Here is a 23,054-nt window from a genome sequence, read left to right as displayed (position 1 = left end):
TGGACGTCTCCGCCATTCGTCATGCAGAATATTTAGAAGCTGTCTGCGGCCATAAACGTCTGCCCATATTCAAAATACTTGAGAAAAATATGACTACTTCTACACCGAGCAATAAATAGAGAGACTGGTTTGCGATTATTTTGCTACTTGATGGCCCGAATAATCGCATATCTCTTCCTTATTTTTCATTGATATTTTCACGAAAAAGGCAATTTTTTAATGGTGGAGTTATGGTTGAGGTCTAATGCATTACATTATGACGAACAAATAAGAATAACCCACCCCCAACAGGTGAAATACCCAAAACAAGAAAAATATCTTCAAGCGCGGTTTATTCAACTCGATGATTTTCTAGATGGGACTGATATGCGATTATTGGCAGTATAAAGCTGCTCAATTTTTTAGTTTGTGATCTTTGAATAAATCTGTGCTTATCAGAGTATTTCAAGTATCACTCAGAACATACTTAGAACAAATGGAAGCAAGAAAGTATGAAAGGACAAAGTTTATTTCGACATATTTAAAAAAAGCGTCAATCTAGAATAGAATCAAAGAGAGAATTCCATTCAACTCTCCTATAGCATTTAAAATTTTTGAAACAATTTTCTCGCAGATACGAGTTTTTCGTTTTACTTGTTGTTTTCTGCAGTCCACGTATACATAATAGGGATTTTATAATTTTCATATTTAGAAATGCATCAAAATAAATTGGCAAAAGCGTATTTAAATTTGAAAATCCTAAATTAATCCACCTAGTGGCGCAGAAACCTTTGTTATACTAACTATAATTGTATACTTATTAGGCCAGTAAATCACAAATCGTATAGCAACGTAAATCCAATTTCAATTATGAATAAAATGAATTCAAAAAATAATTTTCAGAAGGTGAACCAAAAACGATCTTAGAACTATAGCTTGACATGGTTTTCGAAAATATTATGGATGTTATCACTGGAGTATATGAGTCTTATTTTTTCAATCGGGAACCCATTTTTGAATGCTGGATTGAAGCAACAGATTTTTTTTATTAAATTAACAGAAACAGTAAACAGTAAATAGTAATAGATAACAAAGATGCTGATTTCATACTAGAACAGCGAATATGTATGTTAGTTCGAGGCTGTTCTAATTTTTCTAATTCCCCATAATCTAGGTTTGAATACCACATTCGCATTATTTTTAGAAATCGCAGGACCTAGAATTATGAATCAGCATAAAGTCTTTTTTACGAATTGAAGCAAACTTCTACTTACCTCAGATCACCATTTCAAAGGAAAAAGATAAAACTATTGACGAAAGTTGTCAATTCAATTCTATCTCAAATGCATAATCTGAATATGAAGGTTTTCGCGACATTCGAGAGATTTGGATTTTCGGAGTGTAGACGAGAACATTATTCTTTTCGAAGGCCTAGGCTGTAGGATAAAATCTGAAATAAAGACTTTATGAAACTTCCTGCGATAACGAGAAATTGAATAACATGTTTGCACTTTGTCTTAAATTAGAAACCAATATTTATATCTTATATGAGCGTAGTGTATTATATCATAGGAATAAGTGACTTTCCCCCTGCGCACACTAGTAAACGTGTATAGCCATGTAAAGTTGCTTTAGTTTCATCCAAACTGCAAATGATCGCATCTCGATGTTCACAATTTTTTAAATTCTTGGTCATAAGTTAAACGTATATTTAGAACCTAATATTAAACATCAAATGAAAGTTCAACAGAAACATTTTCCAGCTGTTCAAAACGTAGCATTGCAAACAAAACAGCGATTTTTTTTTTATGTTTTCTGCATCTGCAATATATGCATCGCTAATTGTGTTACATTTGCACATTGTGGGATCAGATTTTGTTTCAATGCTCCCCGAAGGCTGTAAAAGCTTCTTATTCTTCGCAAATCTGAGTTCAACGTACAATTTAATATATATTTTAAAGAAATTGTGGTCGGAAGCTTCACAAGCAAGAAAAGAAGCTGAAAAAGCATTGCAATTTTCTCTAAAATTAATTTATTTACACCAGTTAAGACGCACTACGAAAAGTGTAAAAATTATGCAAAGTTGTCGATGATTGTTGATTTCTTCTGAGAAATAAATAGCGATACGAAAAAAGAGGGATACCTAGAGGAGAAGAAAAAGCATGGAGAGAGATAAATTATCCAGAAAGTAAAATATCCCATGTCTAAAAAATACTTTGGTCAGAACTCTACAGTTCAAGAAACCAATAAAAAAACGCACTCAGTATGATTTTCAAAAAGCTCTGGGGCTTTCATTTGAGCATGCGAACATCAAAATCGGAATAGGCGGTCTGTAAAAAGGGTGTTTTTTTCTGTTATTTTTTTTTGTTGATTTTGATATACTACACATATAAACAACATATTTACACATACATACATTCAGGCGCACATTCACATACATACAGAAATTGTTCAGTTCGTCGATCTGAGTCGATTGGTAATTGATTGGCTCTCCGTGCCATTCATTTTGCGTTTAAAGTGATATGTTTCATATAAAAAATACTCTTTGATCAATAATTCAAAATCTAAGCCACTAATCGAAAATCCACTCGGTAGCATTCTGGGGGAGAACAGTAGCTTTCATTTGCGTATAAGATCATCAAAATCGGATATTGCGTTCTGTAAGAAAGGTGCGTTAGTTTTTTGCGGCACATACATACAGACAACATACATACACACACACTTACACACACATACACACGGACAGACATTGCTCAGTTCGTCGAGCTGAGTCGAATGGTATATACGATTCGGCCCTCTGGATCTTGGATCTATTTTGCGTTTTTCGACCGATTTTATAACCTTTGTTTTGTATAACAAAGGTAAAACATTATTACAAGAACATTATGAACCTTACAAATAAGTATAAATGACAAATAAATCAAACACTTGCATTAGAAATTGGAACATGAAACCAAACTACATAGTGACCAAAAATAACCCAATTGACTCAATTCCAGACAGGCCGGAATCAAATCGTACCCGCACGGATAGTAGCTTTCGGTCTCAATCTTAACATCCGTTAATGTCAAAATCATTTGACGTTGAACCCGGACTTGCGCAGCTACCATACTTTCAGCTCCATTCAGAACTCGGCCAGAAACATTGAGAGCCACATGTAGGTACGTATAGCGAGCCGGCTTGATTCGCATGGAAGAAATATAAACATTCCTTCGAACCGTTGTCATCGCAGGGAGTGCAGAAAGCTGCTCCGAAAATACCAAAACACTGCCCCTCTCAGGGGGTGGCAGGGGTTGCGAGCCCGCTTGCTTGCTAACCGTTCGGAGGAGTTTGCGCCGTACGACGTAAACATTTGCTTTCCATCCCACTCTCGTTACTGGCGCTTATTCGGAAATATCCTTTTTCATCGGTTTTTGCGAAAAAAAAGGAAATGTTATCGATGCCTTGCTACAAAGAAAGTTTACCGAGTTATATCACACATTTCGTGCGGGATAGTCACGTCAAAACATTGTTCTTCTTTTCATAAATATGGCCGTCCGCACCGTTAGAGCACAATATTTCACGGGTGAAAAGTGTTTATCGGGATGAAATTGTGAACTTGTTAACTAAAGAGTATTCGTATGTTAAATTACTTTGTTGTGTCAAGTGGAATTGTGATTGCGAAAAAAGTTACGATCGGTACCGCTTTCGTGGAGTTTTCCTACGCCCATTTTCACTAAATGTAAGTTTGCAGATTTCCCCGAGGAAATCGTTAAATTAAGGTGAATAATTAAGCTGCCTGTGTTTGATTCTTGGTAAAGATTAGTGTGTTGCTAATAATCGATATTTATTGTGGCTTCGAACACAAGGATATTTCCGGAAGTGTGCTGCGAAAGTTATTTTTGTTTCAGTAACATTTATTCCATTTGATTAAGTATTCATTTCTTTTTGTTCTGATTTCAAGGTCTGATAAATGGAAATCTAGATCATCAATAACTTGAGAAGCCAGTATTGTAGTGAACGTCGTGGAACACAAAAATAGGCGATTATGTAAACTAGTAGCAGTTTGGTTGTTAGCCAGTATCCGCCTTCCGGCAATAGTCAGCTTTTATCATTGTCAGCGCATCTTTAGTTCTCTTGCTCTGATGTCGATATGACACAGTTGGAACCCAAAAATACACTAGTTTTTGCGCGCCTACGACGAGGATAGGTGGGATGAAACCATGACCTATATTTTTCATATACAGAAATCCTCTGCGGTGAGGTAGTTCGGTCCACATTAAATGTGGACGCCATCTGGAAAAATTTCTAACACGATCTGCTTCGGTGTTTTTTGTCACGCCTCTGAAAATGTTTTTTTTTTTTGATTCTCTTGAAGCACTTATGTCACCTGTCAATTTTGTTGAAAGTATGATTGCTTGCTGTACCCTCCGGAGTACGTACATAACATATATACACAATGATTGCACAGGCAGGATTACTCTTTGCTGTGTTGCCATACTTCTGTAGCATAGTGCAAGAAATTATTTCGTAATCAAATGATGCAACGGGTGAGTTATTCCATGAATATTTTGTTCTCATTTTCTTTTTCCTAGCTGTGTTTGTGTTCCGAGTTCATATCTGTAACTCATTAGGATTCGCCTGCCTTTCAACTGAAGATAGCAGAAGTTCAGATTTGAGCTATTTACACTAAAAATGATTCTGCCTTTGAAAAGTTCTCCCCGATGATACGGAAGGCCTCTTGTTTATGTTACATATTTCTAAAATCCGAATAAAAGATTCAAAGGAAATCATAATTGGATATCAAAAATATGCTCTATATTTATATCCTACAATTTCATCAATCAACCATACACAAACAATTTTTCAAGTTTACGAAAGCTCATCAAAAACAACTGAGAAGTCCTTTTTGCTCGCATTACATTTTTACCAGGCGGTAAGAAATTCTACACGGAGTTGCAACTCGCCAACTGTACAGATTTACCTACGTACCTAGAAACCTAAAGATTTTCTCGTTTTTTTTTCGATACAGATTTTTCGCTGTACAGATTACAGATTTTTGTGAAAAAGTGAGATAGGTACTGATTTTTTGAATTGATAGAAAAAAGATAAAACTTGGTGACAGTTACAATAGAATTAACGCGATCCAAGAGTTTTATTGACAAGCGAGTTAGCAGTTCAAACTAATATCAACAGAGTCAATGCAGTCACAGTTTTTTCAAAACAATGAACAAGTGTCGTGAAAGTTGTTTTTTTTCAGATTTGGTACAGATTTTTGTCGAAAATTCTTGCTCCTGGAACTCTGTATTCAAAGTCGTATTACTTATCAAATACTATTGATAAATGTTTACAATGTAGAAATAATAGTTCTGAGTACTTGATGGACCGAAACAAAAAAAAAAGATAGTTTTATTTATGTCTATCAGTCTACGCACTGTGCGCTTTACTGGGAAAGTTAGTCTTGAGGAAAATAATCATGTTTAATAGACCGTGCAATTGTGTGGTAGTCAACATATCAAAAAAGTTTTAGATTTTCAGATCAGAGACTAACTCGCTCAAGTAATTTGCTAATTCGCGTGGATATTGAACAGATCGGTTTTTGCGGCTACTCTCCGATACAGTGTGTGTTTTGTAGGTCTGCAAAAAATGGTTTGAAAATTGTATAGATTATTTTTGAGATTTTTCAATAATTTACTTCGATTTTCTCTATCTATTTTAGTTTCTGGATTCGCCGGTACGTTCCGTTACCTAAACAATTCATTACGAATTGCGGACCCATGTTTTATGTTATCGAAACCTTAGCATTTTTCCCTAAAAAATATGTATGAGACAATTTCGTACACAAATTGTTGATTTGATTCACTGGTCATTTAGTTTCAAGTAGTAATATCCCAATCAGCCAAAAACATTAGGATTATGACAAATTTTGATATTTTGTTACGAACTTTTTGTATCAAATTGTGTTCTAAAACTAAAACTTGGTCTTGTTAATAGTTAATATCATAATTTCTATCAAAATAACTTACTAATTATTACAAATTAAAGCAAGTTTTGTTGGGTTTTTGGCAGGAAAAGATCAGAATTAGTTAGAATGTACAATATTTTGTTAATTGAATATCAAATTTTGTTATAAATATGCTTTTGAAAAACACTCTTCAACATTCAAGTGTATGATAACAAATTTTGATATAATTCTGTACTTTCTATCATTCTGGTATATCAAGAATATTACAGGCTTTGTTATGTCTATCAAGTTCAGATATATTTGTGATAGCCGTTTGTTTTAATCGTTTGATCGAGATACCTTCTCTATTTTTTCTGATACTATAGTTTTTCAAATCAAAAGCATTTGTTTATAATAAATAAGGGGCCATCCACATACCACGTGGACAGATTTTTAACGATTTTGACCCCCCCCTCCGTGGACAACTGTCCATATAAATTCTAAAAAAATTGTATGGACCTTGGACATTAGCCAACCCCCCCCCCCCCCCAAAGATGCCCACGTTGTATGTGGATGGCCCCTAATCAATATGGCTGTTCCGAATTTGTTAACAGCGAGCAGAAACCTGTCGACGAAAACCATTACTGAAGACGTTCGATACCCTATTTTGGTTTTTTTTTCTACATAGAAGAACTTTATATCGAAAACTCAATTAGTTGAGCGCTAAAAATGGTATAATTTTTTTCGCGAAATAAAGATTTATGACACAATCTGACCAGCGGAAGTTGGCACAAACTTTGTTCTAATATAAAATTTTCTATTTCGCGTTTTTGCTATTGTGACCGTGCTAAGCATTAAAGAAATAAAATGCAGGTTCATTATCAAATTTGATAAGTGTAAACCGAGTAACTCTTTATTTCAACCTCTTCGGGGTATCAAGGGGATACGATCGGGGCTAAGCCCCGGAGGAAATCTTAGTAGTATGTTAACTGAGAAGAGTTACCGTAATCGTCTGTTTACCCATATTGGTCGGCATATAACTGCGTCTGATTTGGAGCTGAAAACTAAGCTAAGGAATGCGTTGTCTCGAAAGTTATATCCAATACGCGAGACTAAGAATCGTAGCCATAGTGAGGCGGTATGCCGAAAGTACCCTACTATTAACCATTCACAAGTAAACACGAATCGACTCAGGCGATCGAAGAGGATATATGATTGGAAACTTGCTACTAGGAACATCAGAAACACAGACAAACAGACGTGCCTCTTCGAAGAAAAATCCTGAAAAATCTTCGTCTTTATTCGAAACGTTACACTCATGCGCCACCATGTGAGCTTATTGCCTACTAACCTATTTTCGTAAAACAGTTTTTGTCTTTGCTAATGAGTGTGAGTGCTTGCTTAAATCAATACCAGCAGCATTACTGACGGTTTTTGTCTTTGATAATAAATGTGCACGCTTGCTTATACTAAGCAAAATTTCAAAATAATCGTTATTTTTCTGGTCGATGAAATCGTCATTGAGTGGCACCTGTTTGTCTGTGTCAGAACTATACTAGAGCCAGCATGCGCGGGCAACTTAGCCAAAGAGTTGTGAAATGGCAAGGTAGTAGTCGCATTGCAGCCATTTAGGATATGCGGTCACTGAAGACGCGTAAACGTGAGTTCGGAACTAGATATCCTATCGCGGGAACGACTTGTAAATATCTTATCTATTACAGTGGTGACAACAGAGGTGAACGAAGTGTCAGTTTCGTCATATAAGAGAAACAGAACATTCGTGTCCACTCCTAAGTGGAGCTCCGCAAGCGACCTCGTGGTGGATACGGCTGGACGTTCAGCGGTTATCAGCTGACAAAGTTACTATTGAGTACACTCCGAAGGTTAGGCGTCGACACAAATTACTTAATGCATGAAGGGGGGGGGGGGTGGTTTGAATCAGCGTTACTTATTGTTACGTAGGAGGGAGGGGGGGGGGTATTAGAGACGGTTACGTAGCTGTGATCTTTACTCGAAATTGAAAATTTTGGAGGGGGGTCAGGCTGATCAGTGTTACGTTATTTTAGGGGAGGGAGTCATGTCGAACGTTACTTATCGTTACATAGGGGGGAGGGGGTCTGAAATCTAGAGTTTTAGCGTTACGTAATTTGTTTACGACGCCTAAATGAACGGATTGGTGAACCGGTTGGAGACTTGTTCGAACAGTGCAATGTCAGGGGGTGACGTAGGAGCAATATCAGGTGGCTGCAAATTGTGTGATACGCCAGATGAGAGGGATGTTGAGAGGCTTGCGCAGCCGAAAAGAGATTTTACCAGCGCAAAAAACTGCGAACTATTCCTCTGGAAAAGATGAGATAGTCTTTTCTAAAAACGACACCAAAAAGGTTTAACAAAGTGGTCAACGGAATCAGGAACAGGACCTACCAATTCCTGCCATGTGCAACGACCAGGGTTGATATTCGTTGACACTCTTCTTCTTCACTTGTAGGAGCTTATGACCACTGCTACCATTAGTTTGATATATTGTGGTATACTCCGCGTTAATATATATTAGGGTGGGGAAAAATGATCGATTTTCCAGAACCAAGCTTTTTTGGTTCCTTTTGGGGCCCCAAACAACCCTTAACTTACCGGAAGTCGATTGGTTTTGTCTCCATACAAATCCCCATATAAATTTAAAATGCAATGCGCCAAGCGGTGACAAAACCAATCGACTTCCGATAAATTTAGGATTGTTAGGGGCCCAAAAAAGAACAAAAAAACTTGATTCTGGCCTTCTGCTATCAAGTTTCGTTTTTTCCATATAACGATTCCCCACCCCAATATATATGCACTGTCTGTTCGTTCCATCACTATGGGTATCAGTGACGGTCGCCCTAGGACTTTGCATCTCCCCCCAAGAAGGAATGCCCTCTTTGATAAAGTTCATTACCTTTGTTAGTTCAGCATTCTATACCTCGTTAGGCGTAAGGACACCTTTTCCAAAAATACGCTGTCTTTGCTGAAATAATGCGTCGCATTGGCACAGTAGATGTTCCGAAGTTTCAACTTCAAGATTACAGAAGCGACATATGTCTTCTGTCAGATTACCTATTTTTTTAAGGTGATACCTACTCGGACAGTGTCCAGTCAGTAGGCCAGTCAACGTACTCAGATCAGCTTTATTTGTACTGAGGAGGTTGCGGGTGATTCTATTACAAGGTGTAATGAATAGTTTAGATTGTATTGCATTGGAAGTATCCCTCCAGTTGGCACCAATCATCATTGCTTCCCAGCCTCTGAGCTCTGATTTCAGGCAGGATGTAGAAACCCCACAGAATGGCTCCGGTCCGAAGAATGCAGTTGAAGAACCAATTCTTGCTAAGAGATCGGCTTTTTCATTTCCTTCTATACCACAGTGACCAGGCACCCGTGGGGATAAAATACAATCCCAAACTAACTTCGACTGGCATGTATAGGCTTTAAGTGCATTAAGAGCTGCTTGACTATCAGAGAAAATACAGATATTGGCATATCTATATTTTCTAGCTAAACAAATATTTGTGCATGTTAGGATAGCATTTATTTCAGTTTGGAAGACTGTGGGCCACTGTCCCATTGGAATTGATATATTAATTCCTGGTCCAGTAACCCCAGCACCAGTAGATTCACCCATTTTAGAGCCATCTGTGAAAAACAAGGGTGATCCTGGGCGAGTTTTAGGACCTCCTTCTTCCCATTCGCTGCGAGAGAATTCAATCACTTTGAAGGGAATATTGAAGTTAGTCTTGGATTCCATCCAGTCTTCATGCATTGTTACTAAGTTGTTCAGTTGAAAATCTTTGAGGATTCGTAAGTGTCCTTCTAGATCCCCTTCCTGAAGAATTTTAACGCGTTTGAGCCTGAGAGCCGCTTTTTCCGCTTCAAGTTGCACATATTGATGCAAAGGTAGAAGATACAAACGAACTTCTAAGGCTTTGGATGGTGCGCTTGCTAATGCTCCAGTTATTGATAGGCATGCCAGACGTTGTAGCTTATCCAGCTTTTTCTGAGCTGATGTTTGTGTAGTTTTAGGCCACCACACTAATGAGGCATAAGTTATTCTGGGTCTCACTATAGCCAAGTAAATCCAATGAATCATCTTTGGTTTGAATCCCCACTTCTTACCAAATGTATTGCTGCAAGCCCAAAGAGCATTGTTGGCTTTTGAGATTGCGTACTCCAGATGGTCGTTCCAGTTAAGCTTATGGTCAAGCATGACACCTAGGTACTTGGTTTGCTTGGATAGCTCCAACTGTGTTTCTCCCAACTTTAGAGTTGCAATATTATACTTTCTTTTTCTTGTGAATGGGATAATGAATGTTTTAGAAGGATTAACATTCAGTCCTTCCTGCTTACACCATTTGAGTGTGTAGTTTAGGGCAGTTTGCATTCTATTAGTAATAGTAGGCCCACATTTGCCCCTAACTAAGATGGTAATATCATCAGCAAATCCAATGACTTCATAACCTAGGTTTGTTAAGTTGTTTAGAAGATCATCGACTACCAAAGACCACAATAAAGGAGATAAAACCCCTCCTTGAGGGCAGCCTCTTGTTGGTTTTTTCGTTAAAGTTGATCTTCCTAAATTGGCTGTGATTAACCGATTGTCTAACATAGCAAGTATCCAGTTCGAGATGCATATGTCAAAACCCCGATTTATCATAGCTTTCTTTATAGATTCGTGAGAGGCGTTGTCAAATGCTCCCTCAATATCAAGAAAAGCTGCCAGTGAGCTTTCCTTGGCATCAAAAGACTTTTCTAGTTTTGAAACCAACGTGTGAAGTGCTGTTTCAGTTGATTTACCAGCTTGGTAGGCAAACTGGAATTTGTTCAATGGTCTACTGTTCAAATATGATAATTTGATATGTAGATTGATGATTTTTTCCATCATTTTTCAAATGACAGACGCTAGACTGATTGGTCTGTATGCTTTGGGACTCGTCCTGTCACGTTTTCCAGCCTTAAAAATAAATATGACGCGGACTTCTCGCCATTTACTAAGAATGTAGCTTAGTATCATGCTAGCCCTAAACATCTCTACCAGAAGGGGGACTGTAATATTCTTACTCTTTTGTAAGAGCACTGGATAAATCCCATCCGGTCCAGGCGATTTAAAGGGCTTGAAAGAATCCACTGCCCACTCAACTCTTGACCTCGTGAAAATAACACTGGCTATTTCTTGAACTCTAGTCTTGTCATGAATTGAGCTAGACTGAACTATATAGAAGTCCTGTGCGTTATCAGAAGTCGAATGAGTCGAGCCAGGGAAGTGTGTATCCATCATGACACTAAGTGTTTCTCGAGAATCTGTTGTGAATTGACCATTTTTATTTTTCAAACTGCCTAGTCCATTGGTGTGATCTTTAGAGAGGGCCTTGTGAAGTCTGGCTACAGCAGGCAAGCTTTCAACTTGCTCACATGTAAGCTTCCAGTCCCTTCTCTTCGATTTACGAATCTCTCGATTGTATTCGGTTAGACACCTTTTATACTCTGTCCAATTACCGGTAGTTTTAGCTTTGACACTCTTTAGTGAAAGTGAAAAAAAGCATCCATAAACGTTATTTTTTTACAATCCTTTCAGAGTTCTCCCTTCCCGCTTTTTGCATGGAAGTGAACTGTCAAAACACCTTATTATATTTCATGGGATGGAAGCAAGACAATAAAATCAGTTTATTAGTTAACGAAGATTGTCAAGGCATCGGTCAGTGTTAGTGAAAAAGTGTTTCGGTGAGGTTCATTTTGGTTGAGTGGACTGTTTGTTTTTCTTTTTCGCTTTGAAGTGAAGATCATTTGGTTGGATTTGTCGTCAAATTTTATTCCGTAACCGTGAACGATGCGCGCGATCTATTTCATCTGAGTATAACAGCACGTTACTAGGACGAAAATCTAGTGTATCTGAAAGAGTGCTGCAATCATTGGAAGTGAAATATGAAAATGATTGGCTGTAATTTTCTAAGAATTTTGCTGGGGAAAATGACTTTTATCAGCACTGGCAACGACACGTTAGGGAACCTAATAATCAATGAAACATTGTTGGCAATGCTTTGAAAACAACATTTTAAGGCTCGGCAGCGAAGAGGAAAAAGCTATCGACAGAAACAGGGGAGAAATAGAGGTGGATGAACAACTTTGAACGAGGACAGGACTGGTTGTTAACAGTTAAAACCAAAAACAACTGGGAAGGACGGTCAGCTGTTGGGTTGCCGCGCATAAAACCTTTTACATAAATCTCTGTCATCCATTCAAATATGCAAATGCTACGTTAAATATTTTGATTTAAAAAAAAGTGTTCCACAGATGTAGAAAGCTGACAGAAAAAAAATCTGGTTTTCCAGCTGGCCTTATTTATCTCACAACCGGTCTTACCGGATTTGTAAAGTGTTAACTTCGTGCGTCGTCGTACTCGATTCAATTTAAGCGTCTTCCGTAGTGAAAATTAGCACGAGTTCCAGCCTGGATGCATTTTTGCTGGTGTTATTGTCGGCGGTCACCAGTGACCCCAAATACTAGGCAGTTTATCCGGAAATCCGTTGTCGTGCATAATCTACCATAGCTGTGAAATCAATGAAGATATGAAGTGTGGGCATGTTGTATTCGCGACAATTATGTAAGATTTGTCGGATTGAAAAGATCTGGGCCGTGGTGGCCGGGCACCCTTGAAACTTGCTTGGTACTGGCCCACAAACCTCGTGGTTAAACAGGATAGCCGATGGAACAGGATCTTCGCGAATATTTGTAGGCGGCATTGATAAGTGACATTTTATGATAATTGCGGCACTCCAGTTTGTCCCCTTTTTGTACACGCTACAGACGACTCCATCCATTCCCTCGTCTGGCTGCCATCTTGGAAATTACCCAGTGAAGCGCGCTGGCCAGCGCCTCTCTACCATGCTTAAGTAGCTCGTTCGGCAGTCCATCTTTGTTTAATTTTTCGGTATGCTGCCATATACCACAAATGATCAAACAATAGTCACAGTGGTCCGAATTTTACAAAAAAAGTAGGAGGGTGGTATCCAAGACACGGCTGCATGACGTTGGACTACAGTATTTTCATATTCCAATAAAACAAATAGTAGACGGAATTGTAACTCTAGTATTTTCAGCAATTTCATCTAACAGTGCGTTTCTAAATGCTTAGTCGTTAAAGCGTTTCAAATAATAATATATACTAAAGAATAGATCTTTTATATTATCGCTGTTACATCAGAAAAATCTTAGCTCCAGCCCAGCATATAACTTCATTATTTTAAGAAATTACGTTTATTTTAATAACTTAAAAATGCAAGAACACAATTACACGCCTTTTGCGTAGTTGTTATCAAGGTTTTGGCGAACGACAGGAAAATATATTACTTCTTTAATTATGATTTAGAGCATTTCTAATTGTTTTGTTATATTTCACGTTAGTGACAAGTTTGTTTTTTTTTCTCTGTGTGCGAGAAACAGAAAAAAATCACGCACCGAGAAACAAAAACGAAAATTAAATGTATGGTCATTGAGAAAACATTACCGTTAATTTATGGTACTCCTTTTACCGATAATTTATGGTACTTAAAACAACCTGTTTTGATTTAAATGAACTTTCTAACAAATAAGTGTTGATCATTCATCGGCAGTAAATTTTCCTCGATGAATAAAGACTTGCAAGAAGAAGTTAAAATCACTGCTGTTAAGCCGAATTTACAATTTTGAACACCCGTAATTGCTAGCCTCACACCTGCCATGGCAATCCATACATATGAACGAATGAGAAATTTAATTTGATGGCGTGCGCTTTTATAAGCGACTAATATTTGCCACCACCCGCTTTCTGCTGCTCCAGAAAGAATCGTCCGCTTTGCCGGTCAACGCACGAATGAGAAATTGAATTCGATGGCGTGCGTATGATATCGGCAGAGTTATGGAATGCAAATGATGGGATGAAATGTTCAAATGGTACCCAATATATCAAGGTTTCATCAGCTATTTGGAAAGAGGCAGGAGTTTAGAAGAGTTAATGTCGGCTGTGCTTGGGAAGAGAGTTGGTTGCTCGGTATGATTTAGGCAATCGATGTTATTTACCAATTTTTCAATATTTTATCTCAAACAATATGTTTTTTGTTACATAAATTTAACCGTGAAAGAATTTCTGATCGGTTGATGCCAAAACCTTAATATTCTGAAAAGAAATGACCAATATATAAGCGCTGAAAAGCTGACCACTTTTTCCTGGTTTTCCCTGGTTGAATTACTGGATTTTTAAATTCACGTGCCTAACTTCGATATAGACGTAAGTCCAACGTCTAAATTGCTATCCTACCAGGGCCAGCCGATCACAGAAGTGAACACAAAATATGTCATTTGATCTGATTTACATAGCTTTGGACTTTATAGCCTATTTGAAACCTACAGAAACTTGGAAATAAGAGAGCGTGTGCACAAGTATGATTGACTGCCTGTAGTTGTTACTTTGTTTTTTTTTTGCTACTAATTTAGTGGTTACGACAGAAATCAAAGCAATGGGAAAATTTCATAACAAGTTACAAACTTATTGCTCTGCTAATTCAATAATAAAGTATTGGTTTACTTTATTTCATTGTGTTCGTACTTTTACCCACGATGCACCACGCTTAGCAAGTCCAAATGAATCAGTTACGCCGGGAAATATCTAAAAAAAAATTGTAAAATCGTGCTAAATAATCGAAAATTTAAGGAGAGCGATCTCGTTAGGATCCAAGACATCTTAAAGGTCATATATTCATTCATGAATGTCCACCAAACATGAAGAAGCTGTGTGCGCGATGGATGCCGCGTTACTTAATAATATATCAAAACGACCAACGTGTCAAAATTTCGATGGGGAATCTGACAAAGATTACGCACAAGAGGAAGGATTTTTTGCGTTGTCACAATGGATGTAACATGGATTAACTACCTAATTTTAAGGTCCAAAATGCAACAATAAAGTGCAGTAAAGTGCAGGCCATTATTTTTTGAGATATGTAAGGCAATAATAAAAATATAAAAAAAGGTTCAAGTATATTTTGGATCGACTTGGATCTTAAAATGAAACGGTTGCATATGTCGAAGAAAAAATTACTCTGTCCGCAAGACAACGTTCCCGTTCTTCTCGCTACAACCGATAAAATGAAGAAATTTCGGTTTGAACTGATTTCCAACCCTCTGTATTCGCCAGATTTAGCCACGACTGGCTTTTTCCTGTTTCCCCGGTTGAAAATGTGGCTCTCTAGAGCGCGATTCCATTCAAAAAAAGAGGTAGAGTAGGAAAACATAACTATTTTGAAGATTTCACACGCAGCACTACAAAACTATTAAGTACAATACTTCGGCTGCAGACTATGTCGGACGATGAAATCTTAATTTCGTTCTGACGTAAAATTACGTCTTACGGTAACATATACACATATATGGTAACATATACGCCAACCTGAGTGTCTGTTAACCAAGATGGTGCGGCTCAAAACAGCGTCTGATCTCCATGTTAGGAGCGGCTGATCAACGTCCTGGTGGCAGCGTGGGACTCTAAACAGAGCTGACACGATGGTTCCCCGGCGAGACAGGGGGTTGGGGAAGGCCCTACGAGCCGCCCCGGAAAACAACATGTTACAAACAACGTAAGAGATAATACGGATCGGAACAATCGGCATGGACCTAGGCAACGAAATAAAAACTACGATTGGAAACTTGGGACATGGAACTGCAAATCGCTTCGCTTTCCAGGATGCGACAGGATAATATATGACGAGCTACATCCACGCAACTTCGAAGTCGTAGCGCTGCAGGAACTTTGTTGGACAGAACAGAAGGTATGGAAAAGCGGGCACCAGGTGGCTACTTTCTATCAGAGTTGTGGTACCACCAGCGAGCTAAGAACCGGCTTCATGGTACTGGGTAAGATGCGCCAACGCGTGATAGGGTGGCAGCCGATCAACGCAAGGATGTGCAAGTTGAGGATAAAGGGCCAGTTCTTCAACTACAGCATCATCAACGTGCACTGCCCACATGGAAGACCCGACGACGGGAAGGAAGCGTTCTACGCGCAGCTGGAGCAGGTCTACGATAGCTGCCCGCGACGGGACGTGGAGATCGTTATTGGGGACTTGAATGCTAAGGTAGGACGAGAGGCAATGTACAGACCGGTAATCGGACCAGATAGCCTGCATGCCGTGTCTAATGATAACGGCCATCGGTGCGTAAACTTTGCGGCCTCCCGTGGTATGGTAGTCCGAAGTACCTTCTTCCCTTGCAAAGGTATCCACAAATCCACCTGGAGATCACCCGACCAACAGACAGAGAACCAAATCGACCACGTTTTAATCGACGGCAGGTTTTTCTCTGACATCATCAACGTTCGCACCTACCGCAGTGCGAATATAGATTCGGACCACTACTTAGTAGCTGTGTGCATGCGCTCAAAACTATCGACGGTGTATAACACCCGCCAAAGTCGAACGCCACGACCAAATATTGAGCAACTGTGGGACGCCGAGGCTGCACAGGAATACACGCAGCAGCTGGAGGCAGGGCTACCTACGGAAGAGCAGCTTGGCGCAGCTACCCATGAAAAAGGCTGAAGAAGCATCCGATCCGCCATAGGTAATACTGCAGTAGCGCCACTAGGTACAAGGGCCCCGATTCATAGGAATGACTAGTTTGACGGCGAATGCAAACGGTTAGTCGAGGAGAAAAATGCAGCACGGGCGAGAATGCTGCAACACCGTACGAGAGCGAACGTGGAACGATACAGGCACGGAACAGCCAAAACTCAGTCCTCAGAAGGAAGAAGCGCCAGCAAGAGGACCGAGATCACGTTGCGATGGAAGAGCTGTACCAAGCTAACGACACTCGGAAATTCTACGAAAAGCTGAACAGCTCCCGCAAAGGCTTTGTGCCGCAAGCCGATATGTGCTGGAGCTTGGACGGCAACCTCCTTACAGACCAGTGTGAGGTGATCGAAAGGTGGAGGCAGCACTTCGACGAGCATCTAAACGGTGATGCAGTAGAGCGCGAGGACGGTATGGCAACTGATCTTGGTGCACGAGCAGAAGACATCAGAATTCCAGCTCCCGATCTTCTGGAGGTGGAGGAGGAGATTGGTCGGCTGAAAAACAATAAAGCTGCTGGAATGGACCAACTTCCCAGCGAGCTATTGAAATACGGTGGAGAAACTCTGGCTAGAGCCGTGCACTGTGTCATTGTCAAGGTTTGGGAGGAAGAACGAGTACCGGAGGAGTGCATGGAGGGTATTGTGTGTCCCATCTACAAAAAGGGCGACAAACTGGAGTGCTGCAATTACCGGGCAATTACTCTGTTGAACGCCGCCTACAAGGTACTTTCCCAAATACTTTGCCGTCGACTATCACTATTTGCGAAGCAGTTCGTGGGGCACTACCAGGCGGGATTTATGGGTGCCCGCGCCACCACGGATCGGATATTCGCGGTTCGGCAGGTTACGCAGAAATGCCGTGAATATAACGTGCCCACACATCATCTGTTCATCGATTTTAAATCGGCGTACGACACAATCGATCGGGACAAGCTATGGCAAATTATGCACGAATTATGCACGATTTCCGGACAAACTGACGCGGTTGGTCAAAGCAACAATGGATCGAGTGATGTGTGTAGTTCGAGTTTCGGGGGCACTCTCGAGCCCCTTCGAAACACGAAGAAGTCTAAGGCAAGGTGATGGTCTCTCGTGCCTACTGTTTAACATTGCCCTGGAAGGTGTCATTAGAAGAGCGGGGATTAAAACGAGTGGCACGATATTCCAAAAGTCGGTTCAAATGTTTAGTTTCGCCGACGACATCGGCATTGTGGCTCGGACCTTTGTGAATATGGCGGATACGTACATCGGACTAAAGGCTGAAGCCAAACGGATTGGACTGGTCATCAATGCATCGAAGACGAAGTACATGAAAGGAAGGGGTCCACGAGAGGACAGTGCTAGCCTCCCACCTCGAGTTCAAATTGGTGGTGATGAAATCGAGGTGGTTGATGAGTTCGTGTATCTGGGCTCACTGGTAACTGCCGACAACGATACCAGCAGAGAAATTCAACGGCGCATAATGGTAGGAAATGGTGCATACTTTGGTGTCCGGAGGACGCTCCGATCGAGTAGTATTCGTCGCCGCACCAAGTTAACCATCTACAAGACGCTGATCAGACCGCTAGTCCTCTACGGGCATGTGAAATGGACTATGCTTGTGGAGGACCAACGCGCCCTTGCGGTCTTCGAGCGGAAGGTGTTGCGTACCATCTTCGGTGGACTGCAGATGGAAAACGGAGTGTGGAGAAGGCGAATGAACCACGAACTGCAGGAGCTGCTTGGGGAGCCATCTGTCGTCCACACCGCTAAGATAGGCAGGTTGCGGTGGGCTGGGCATGTTGTAAGGATGTCAGACGACAGCCCGGTAAATATGGTTCTTGAAACCAATTCATCAGGGACGAGACGGAGAGGTGCACAGTGGGCAAGGTGGATCGATCAGGTGGAAGAAGACCTGCGGACCCTACGCAGACTGCAGAGCTGGCGAGCTGCAGCCATGGACCGAGTGGAATGGAGACGACTCTTACGTACAGCAAAGGCCACACCACGGCTAGGGACTGTTTAGTAAGGTAAGGTAACATATATAGGGGTACAAATTGACAAATCGAAAACATCGAGAGCGTCACGAAAATTGTCCACTTTCATATGTACTATTGTAGGTATTATTGAAAATTATCAAGCTTTGTTGAAATGTCGATTTCGACTTTTGATTGGTCGTTTAATACTTGCTTTGTTAGGAAACATGGTCGACAGAATAGTTAACCGAGAATGCGTTATTTGAACAATATAAGAGCCTGCTTCTGCTAAAACTAATTAGTTAACTAGTGAATGGCCACCAGCACGGTCCTAACCAAGTAGCAATAATAGCAGCAGCGGATAACAGCAGTAGTAGCGACAGAGGCAGTGGAACCGGGGGTACCAGCAGCAGTGGCTGCAGCGGGGGTATCAGCAGTGGGTAGCAGCAGCGGTAGTGGTAACAGCGTCAGCGGCAGTCCAGCGGCACTATGTTCTCTTGTAAAAGGTTACCTTTGTGCGGTAAAGGCAGCATCAGCGGTGGCCACATTAGCCGGCACATCCTCCAGCGAAAAGCTGCCGTATTTTGGCAGCACACAAACGGGGATGTTGGCAATCAAAATCTGTCGGCCGTCAAGTTTTCAGTTATGTTATCAGAAGAGCCCACTGTCGGGTATAGCACATAGATGTGATTAGCATCGCATTCGATATTATATTAAACAACAAATTGTGCTTTTGAGAACAAATTAAATACTTGGAGAGTCAATATTTTCTCGTGCATTACACTTCAATCAAAATGTTGGAACGCATTGACAAAGACGGTTGTAAATTCAACTTCATCTTAATGTCTCAGCCCGAACTGATTATTTTTCCTTTTGCAATATGCAACACCCAACAGCAGTGTTATACAATGTGGCGTAACTGAGTGCGGAATTTTCTGTTATCTACCTTCATGTGACACTAAAACACATAATCTACTTACTTTACTTTGTTGGCTAACGGACCGTTCACCGGTCTAGGGCCGAACGAAATAGAGATGTCCAGCTTCCTCTGTCTTAGGCAGCCGTTCTCCAGTCTCCTCATACACCAGCAGATCGTGCAGCTTCTTCCACCGCGCACATCCACCGCGTGCGAGGCCTACCACGGAGTCGACGGCCACTTCCTGGTTCTCTACTGAAGATGGTGGGTCATGCGTCTGCGCCACACTCCATTTCTAGTTTACCGCCAAGTATCGATCGCAGAACTTTACGCTCAAAAACTCCGAGCACTCGTCGATCAGCTTTCTTCAGCGTCCATGCTTCATGTCCGTAAAGGGCCACCGGAAGTATCAGCGTCCTATACAGTGCTAGTTTTGTGCGAGTTTGCAATCTACGGGACCTTAGCTGATTACATAGTCCGTATAAGGCCCTGTTTGCAACTCCAACTCTTCGTTTTACTTCACGGCTGATATCGTTGTCACATGTCACAAGAGTACCAAGGTAAACGAATTCGTCAACCACTTCAAATCGTTCCCCATCTATCTCCACCTCAGCACCAACACCACGGGGACTTCCACGCTCTCTGCCAGCTACCATGTACTTCGTTTTGGCAGAATTAATGACAAGTCCCAATCTCACTGCTTCTCTCTTAAAAGGTACGAAGGCCTCCTCCACGGCTTCACGGTTGATACCGATGATATCGATGTCGTCCGCAAAGCCAAGAAGCATGTGAGATTTCGTGATAATCGTATCGTTTCTTTCCACGTGTACTCTTTGTACTGCGATGTTCAAGAACGATGTTGAACAATAATTTAGAGAGCGCATCCCTCTGTTTCAGTCCATCCAACGTTACGAACGCGGCTGATGATTCGCCAGCTATCCGCACGCACGATTTCGATCCCTCCAGCGTCATACGACTCAGCTTTATTAGTTTCGCAGAAAACACATAATCCAGCCTTGTAAATACTAGCCTAAATTATACTAACACTGTACTACTCAAAATGGTCAAGCTTTGTTGAAACGCAAATTTCTATTGATCTGATTGGTCGTTTAATGCTCGTATTCCCTAGCACGGTCGATAAAATGTTATACCTAGTTGACCGGGAATGCACCCGGTTTTTTTGGACTATTTAAGAGCCTGCTTCTGTTCAAACAAATCAGTTTACTACTGGACGGCCAATAGGACGGTCCTAACTAAGTAGCAGCGGGTAGCAGCAGTAGTGACAGAGGCAGCGGATAGCAGCAGTGGAATATTCAATAACTATTGCAACAGATTGATCTACTGCGAACTGAATCGACCAGCAGCAAGCAGAACTGCAGCAGGCGACGATCGCTGCCTTCCATAGCGGACGGACCAACAGAGTAAACAGCACCTTCCACAGCGCTAGATGTTGGATCTGCCTTCTATGTACAAAGCATCGTCGACATACAGGAGTGTTTCCAGTTTTGTGAAACTAAAACGAACCATCGCATCGTTTTAAGAACGACCGCATATTTTTAATTGAAGTAGTAAAATGAGTTTTCCACATCTGAATACTACAGTAATCGTGAGTTTGGAAAATCTTAAACTTCCTAATCTCATTGAACCTATTAAGGTCTGTTAATATTAGGACTTAAGACACGTAACTGGTAAACCATGAATCATGCAATTAGAAAATTGATTTTTGGAACCGAATGAATAAAATTATTTCATAGATTGAGTAGGCTTAGTAGAGTAGTTTTTAAAATTATATGTATATCATTACTTGTATGAAATCGGAGGTAGCAAATTTGAAAAGGTTTAGATCTTACGCTACTGGACAAGAAACAAACAAACAAATCAAATATCAACACATGCGAAGAAATTATATCTGTTTGTAGCACTTGTGGATAAAATTAAGTTTTTCATAGAAAAAACTTAATTTTATCCACAAGTATAAGATAAAAAAACCTACCTACTGCAAGCGCAAACGAATAGCGCTAAGAAAGTAATTTCTTTTTATTGCAGATTGTCATTTATATGACTTGTGGAATGACTCTCGTTCTGTTGTTACTGCGGTAGCTTTCTTTAAAATTATTTGCTGCTGAGTTATCTATCACAGGATTTACATACATTAACATAATTATATTATTATTAGCTTTAATAGTTCGACTTTTATTCTGAAATGTTTGAAGTTTGATACTGTTCGAAGTTTGAATTAAAACGCACCTTGTGCGAACTTCTGCCGAAGTTTGAGTATTTTTACTGTAAATTAAAATTTCCATATTGCAAACAAAATTTGAAAAACTCTGGCAATATGAAGATTGCGAGAAAGACAAAAGATCGATCTAAACATATGCTATGCCCTAGTCCTAAGCCAATCCATCTACTCTAACCAACAGACCGTCGCATGAGAGCTATCGAAAATGTCTTGCCCCTGAATAACTAGTAACTGTTAGACCGAATGTGGTTGAAGTTTATAGAATGACCTATATCAGACCATGTCGTTAATGGTTGTCTCATACACGGCAACCAAAAAGGTAATTCAAATTTGTCCCTTGATAATAAACATTTCATTTCAACCTAATATGCTCTGATTGATATTCCACTAAAGGCCATTATATCATTTAATTTCAGATACAAAGCACAAACATTCAGTGAATCGAAATGTTACCACATATGCTGCCATTATTTACGGAATGGTTACGAAGCATCATTAACAGCGAGCTTCTTCATCGTTGAGGAACACCGTAGGAATAAACCAAAGCAACATTAACCCCACTAGGGCACTTTCCCCATCCACCCAGGAGAACAACTATCACGCCATTCTTTTGGATTATCTAACAAAGCTCACCATCCTGTAAGAAGTTTGCGCTTCCTTCGCTCTGCCTTGTCAGAAGCGGACGGGCGTCAATTTATATCTTAGACGGCAAACACACACACACCGCCCTTCTAATACATACCGTCACAATCAATAGAGCACCAGGCGGTGCCGGCAGCGGTCAAACGTACATCCTGTGCTCGATAGTGTAAGGATAGGATGTACGGCAGCGGGAGCCCCCCATCTAAACTAACGGGGGGCTCCATGTCGTCACGGTCGAAGCGTTCGAAGAAGTCTGCCTGGGGTGCCCGGGAGCGAGCCGGCATGAGCTTCCTGATCGTCATAGCGTTTTTCGCCATCTTTGGACTAATTATCCTAACAGAGGTAAGTGCTCGGTGGTGCCTGCTGTTACGGGTGGGTAATGACGCAATTGTGACAATGGGTGGGCAGAGGTGTTAGCACCGTACGATACGCGAAGCAGTTCACCGTTTTGTTGGCACTTGAAAGTGCGGCAGATATGTGCATACATTGGGAGCACACACAGCGACAGCGCCGTTAATTTGAGTGCACGCGTACGTTTCGGCTGGAGCTGCTTTAATTGCAAAATAGGTTCTGTAGAAAATATGCTGCACATAAACGAATTGTCAGCAAAGATGAGCTTAAATATTTGTTATGGGATATGTGCACAATTTCAAGACGTTTCAATGACCAAAAATCGTTTCAAATTATATTCAAACCCATACCCATTTCTTACTATATAAAATATAACGGTAATACCGCGGAACGTGACGAACCGTGCTGCTCTAATGCTAACT

At 40.6% G+C, this 23,054-nt stretch overlaps 1 protein-coding gene across 3 annotated transcripts in view; it reads left to right on the top strand.

The window, feature by feature from the left end:
- Positions 1-3,347: 3,347 nt before the first annotated feature.
- The window catches only part of LOC129730620 (uncharacterized), a 31,527-nt gene continuing 11,820 nt past the window's right edge, over positions 3,348-23,054 (top strand). The window contains exons 1-2 of one of the 3 annotated variants that reach the window (XM_055690092.1): positions 3,348-3,700; positions 22,056-22,623. In XM_055690092.1, the coding sequence (XP_055546067.1) occupies positions 22,459-22,623 (165 nt within the window). In that variant the 5' untranslated portion in view covers positions 3,348-3,700; positions 22,056-22,458. Of the gene's footprint in view, positions 3,741-22,055; positions 22,624-23,054 lie in introns of all 3 variants that reach the window. The other 2 variants (XM_055690093.1, XM_055690094.1) reach the window with 2 other exon arrangements.

The sequence above is a fragment of the Wyeomyia smithii genome, chromosome 3 (genome assembly GCF_029784165.1).
Source record: "Wyeomyia smithii strain HCP4-BCI-WySm-NY-G18 chromosome 3, ASM2978416v1, whole genome shotgun sequence".
Classification (NCBI taxonomy): domain Eukaryota; kingdom Metazoa; phylum Arthropoda; class Insecta; order Diptera; family Culicidae; genus Wyeomyia; species Wyeomyia smithii.
This window is presented reverse-complemented; position numbering and strand designations above follow the sequence as displayed.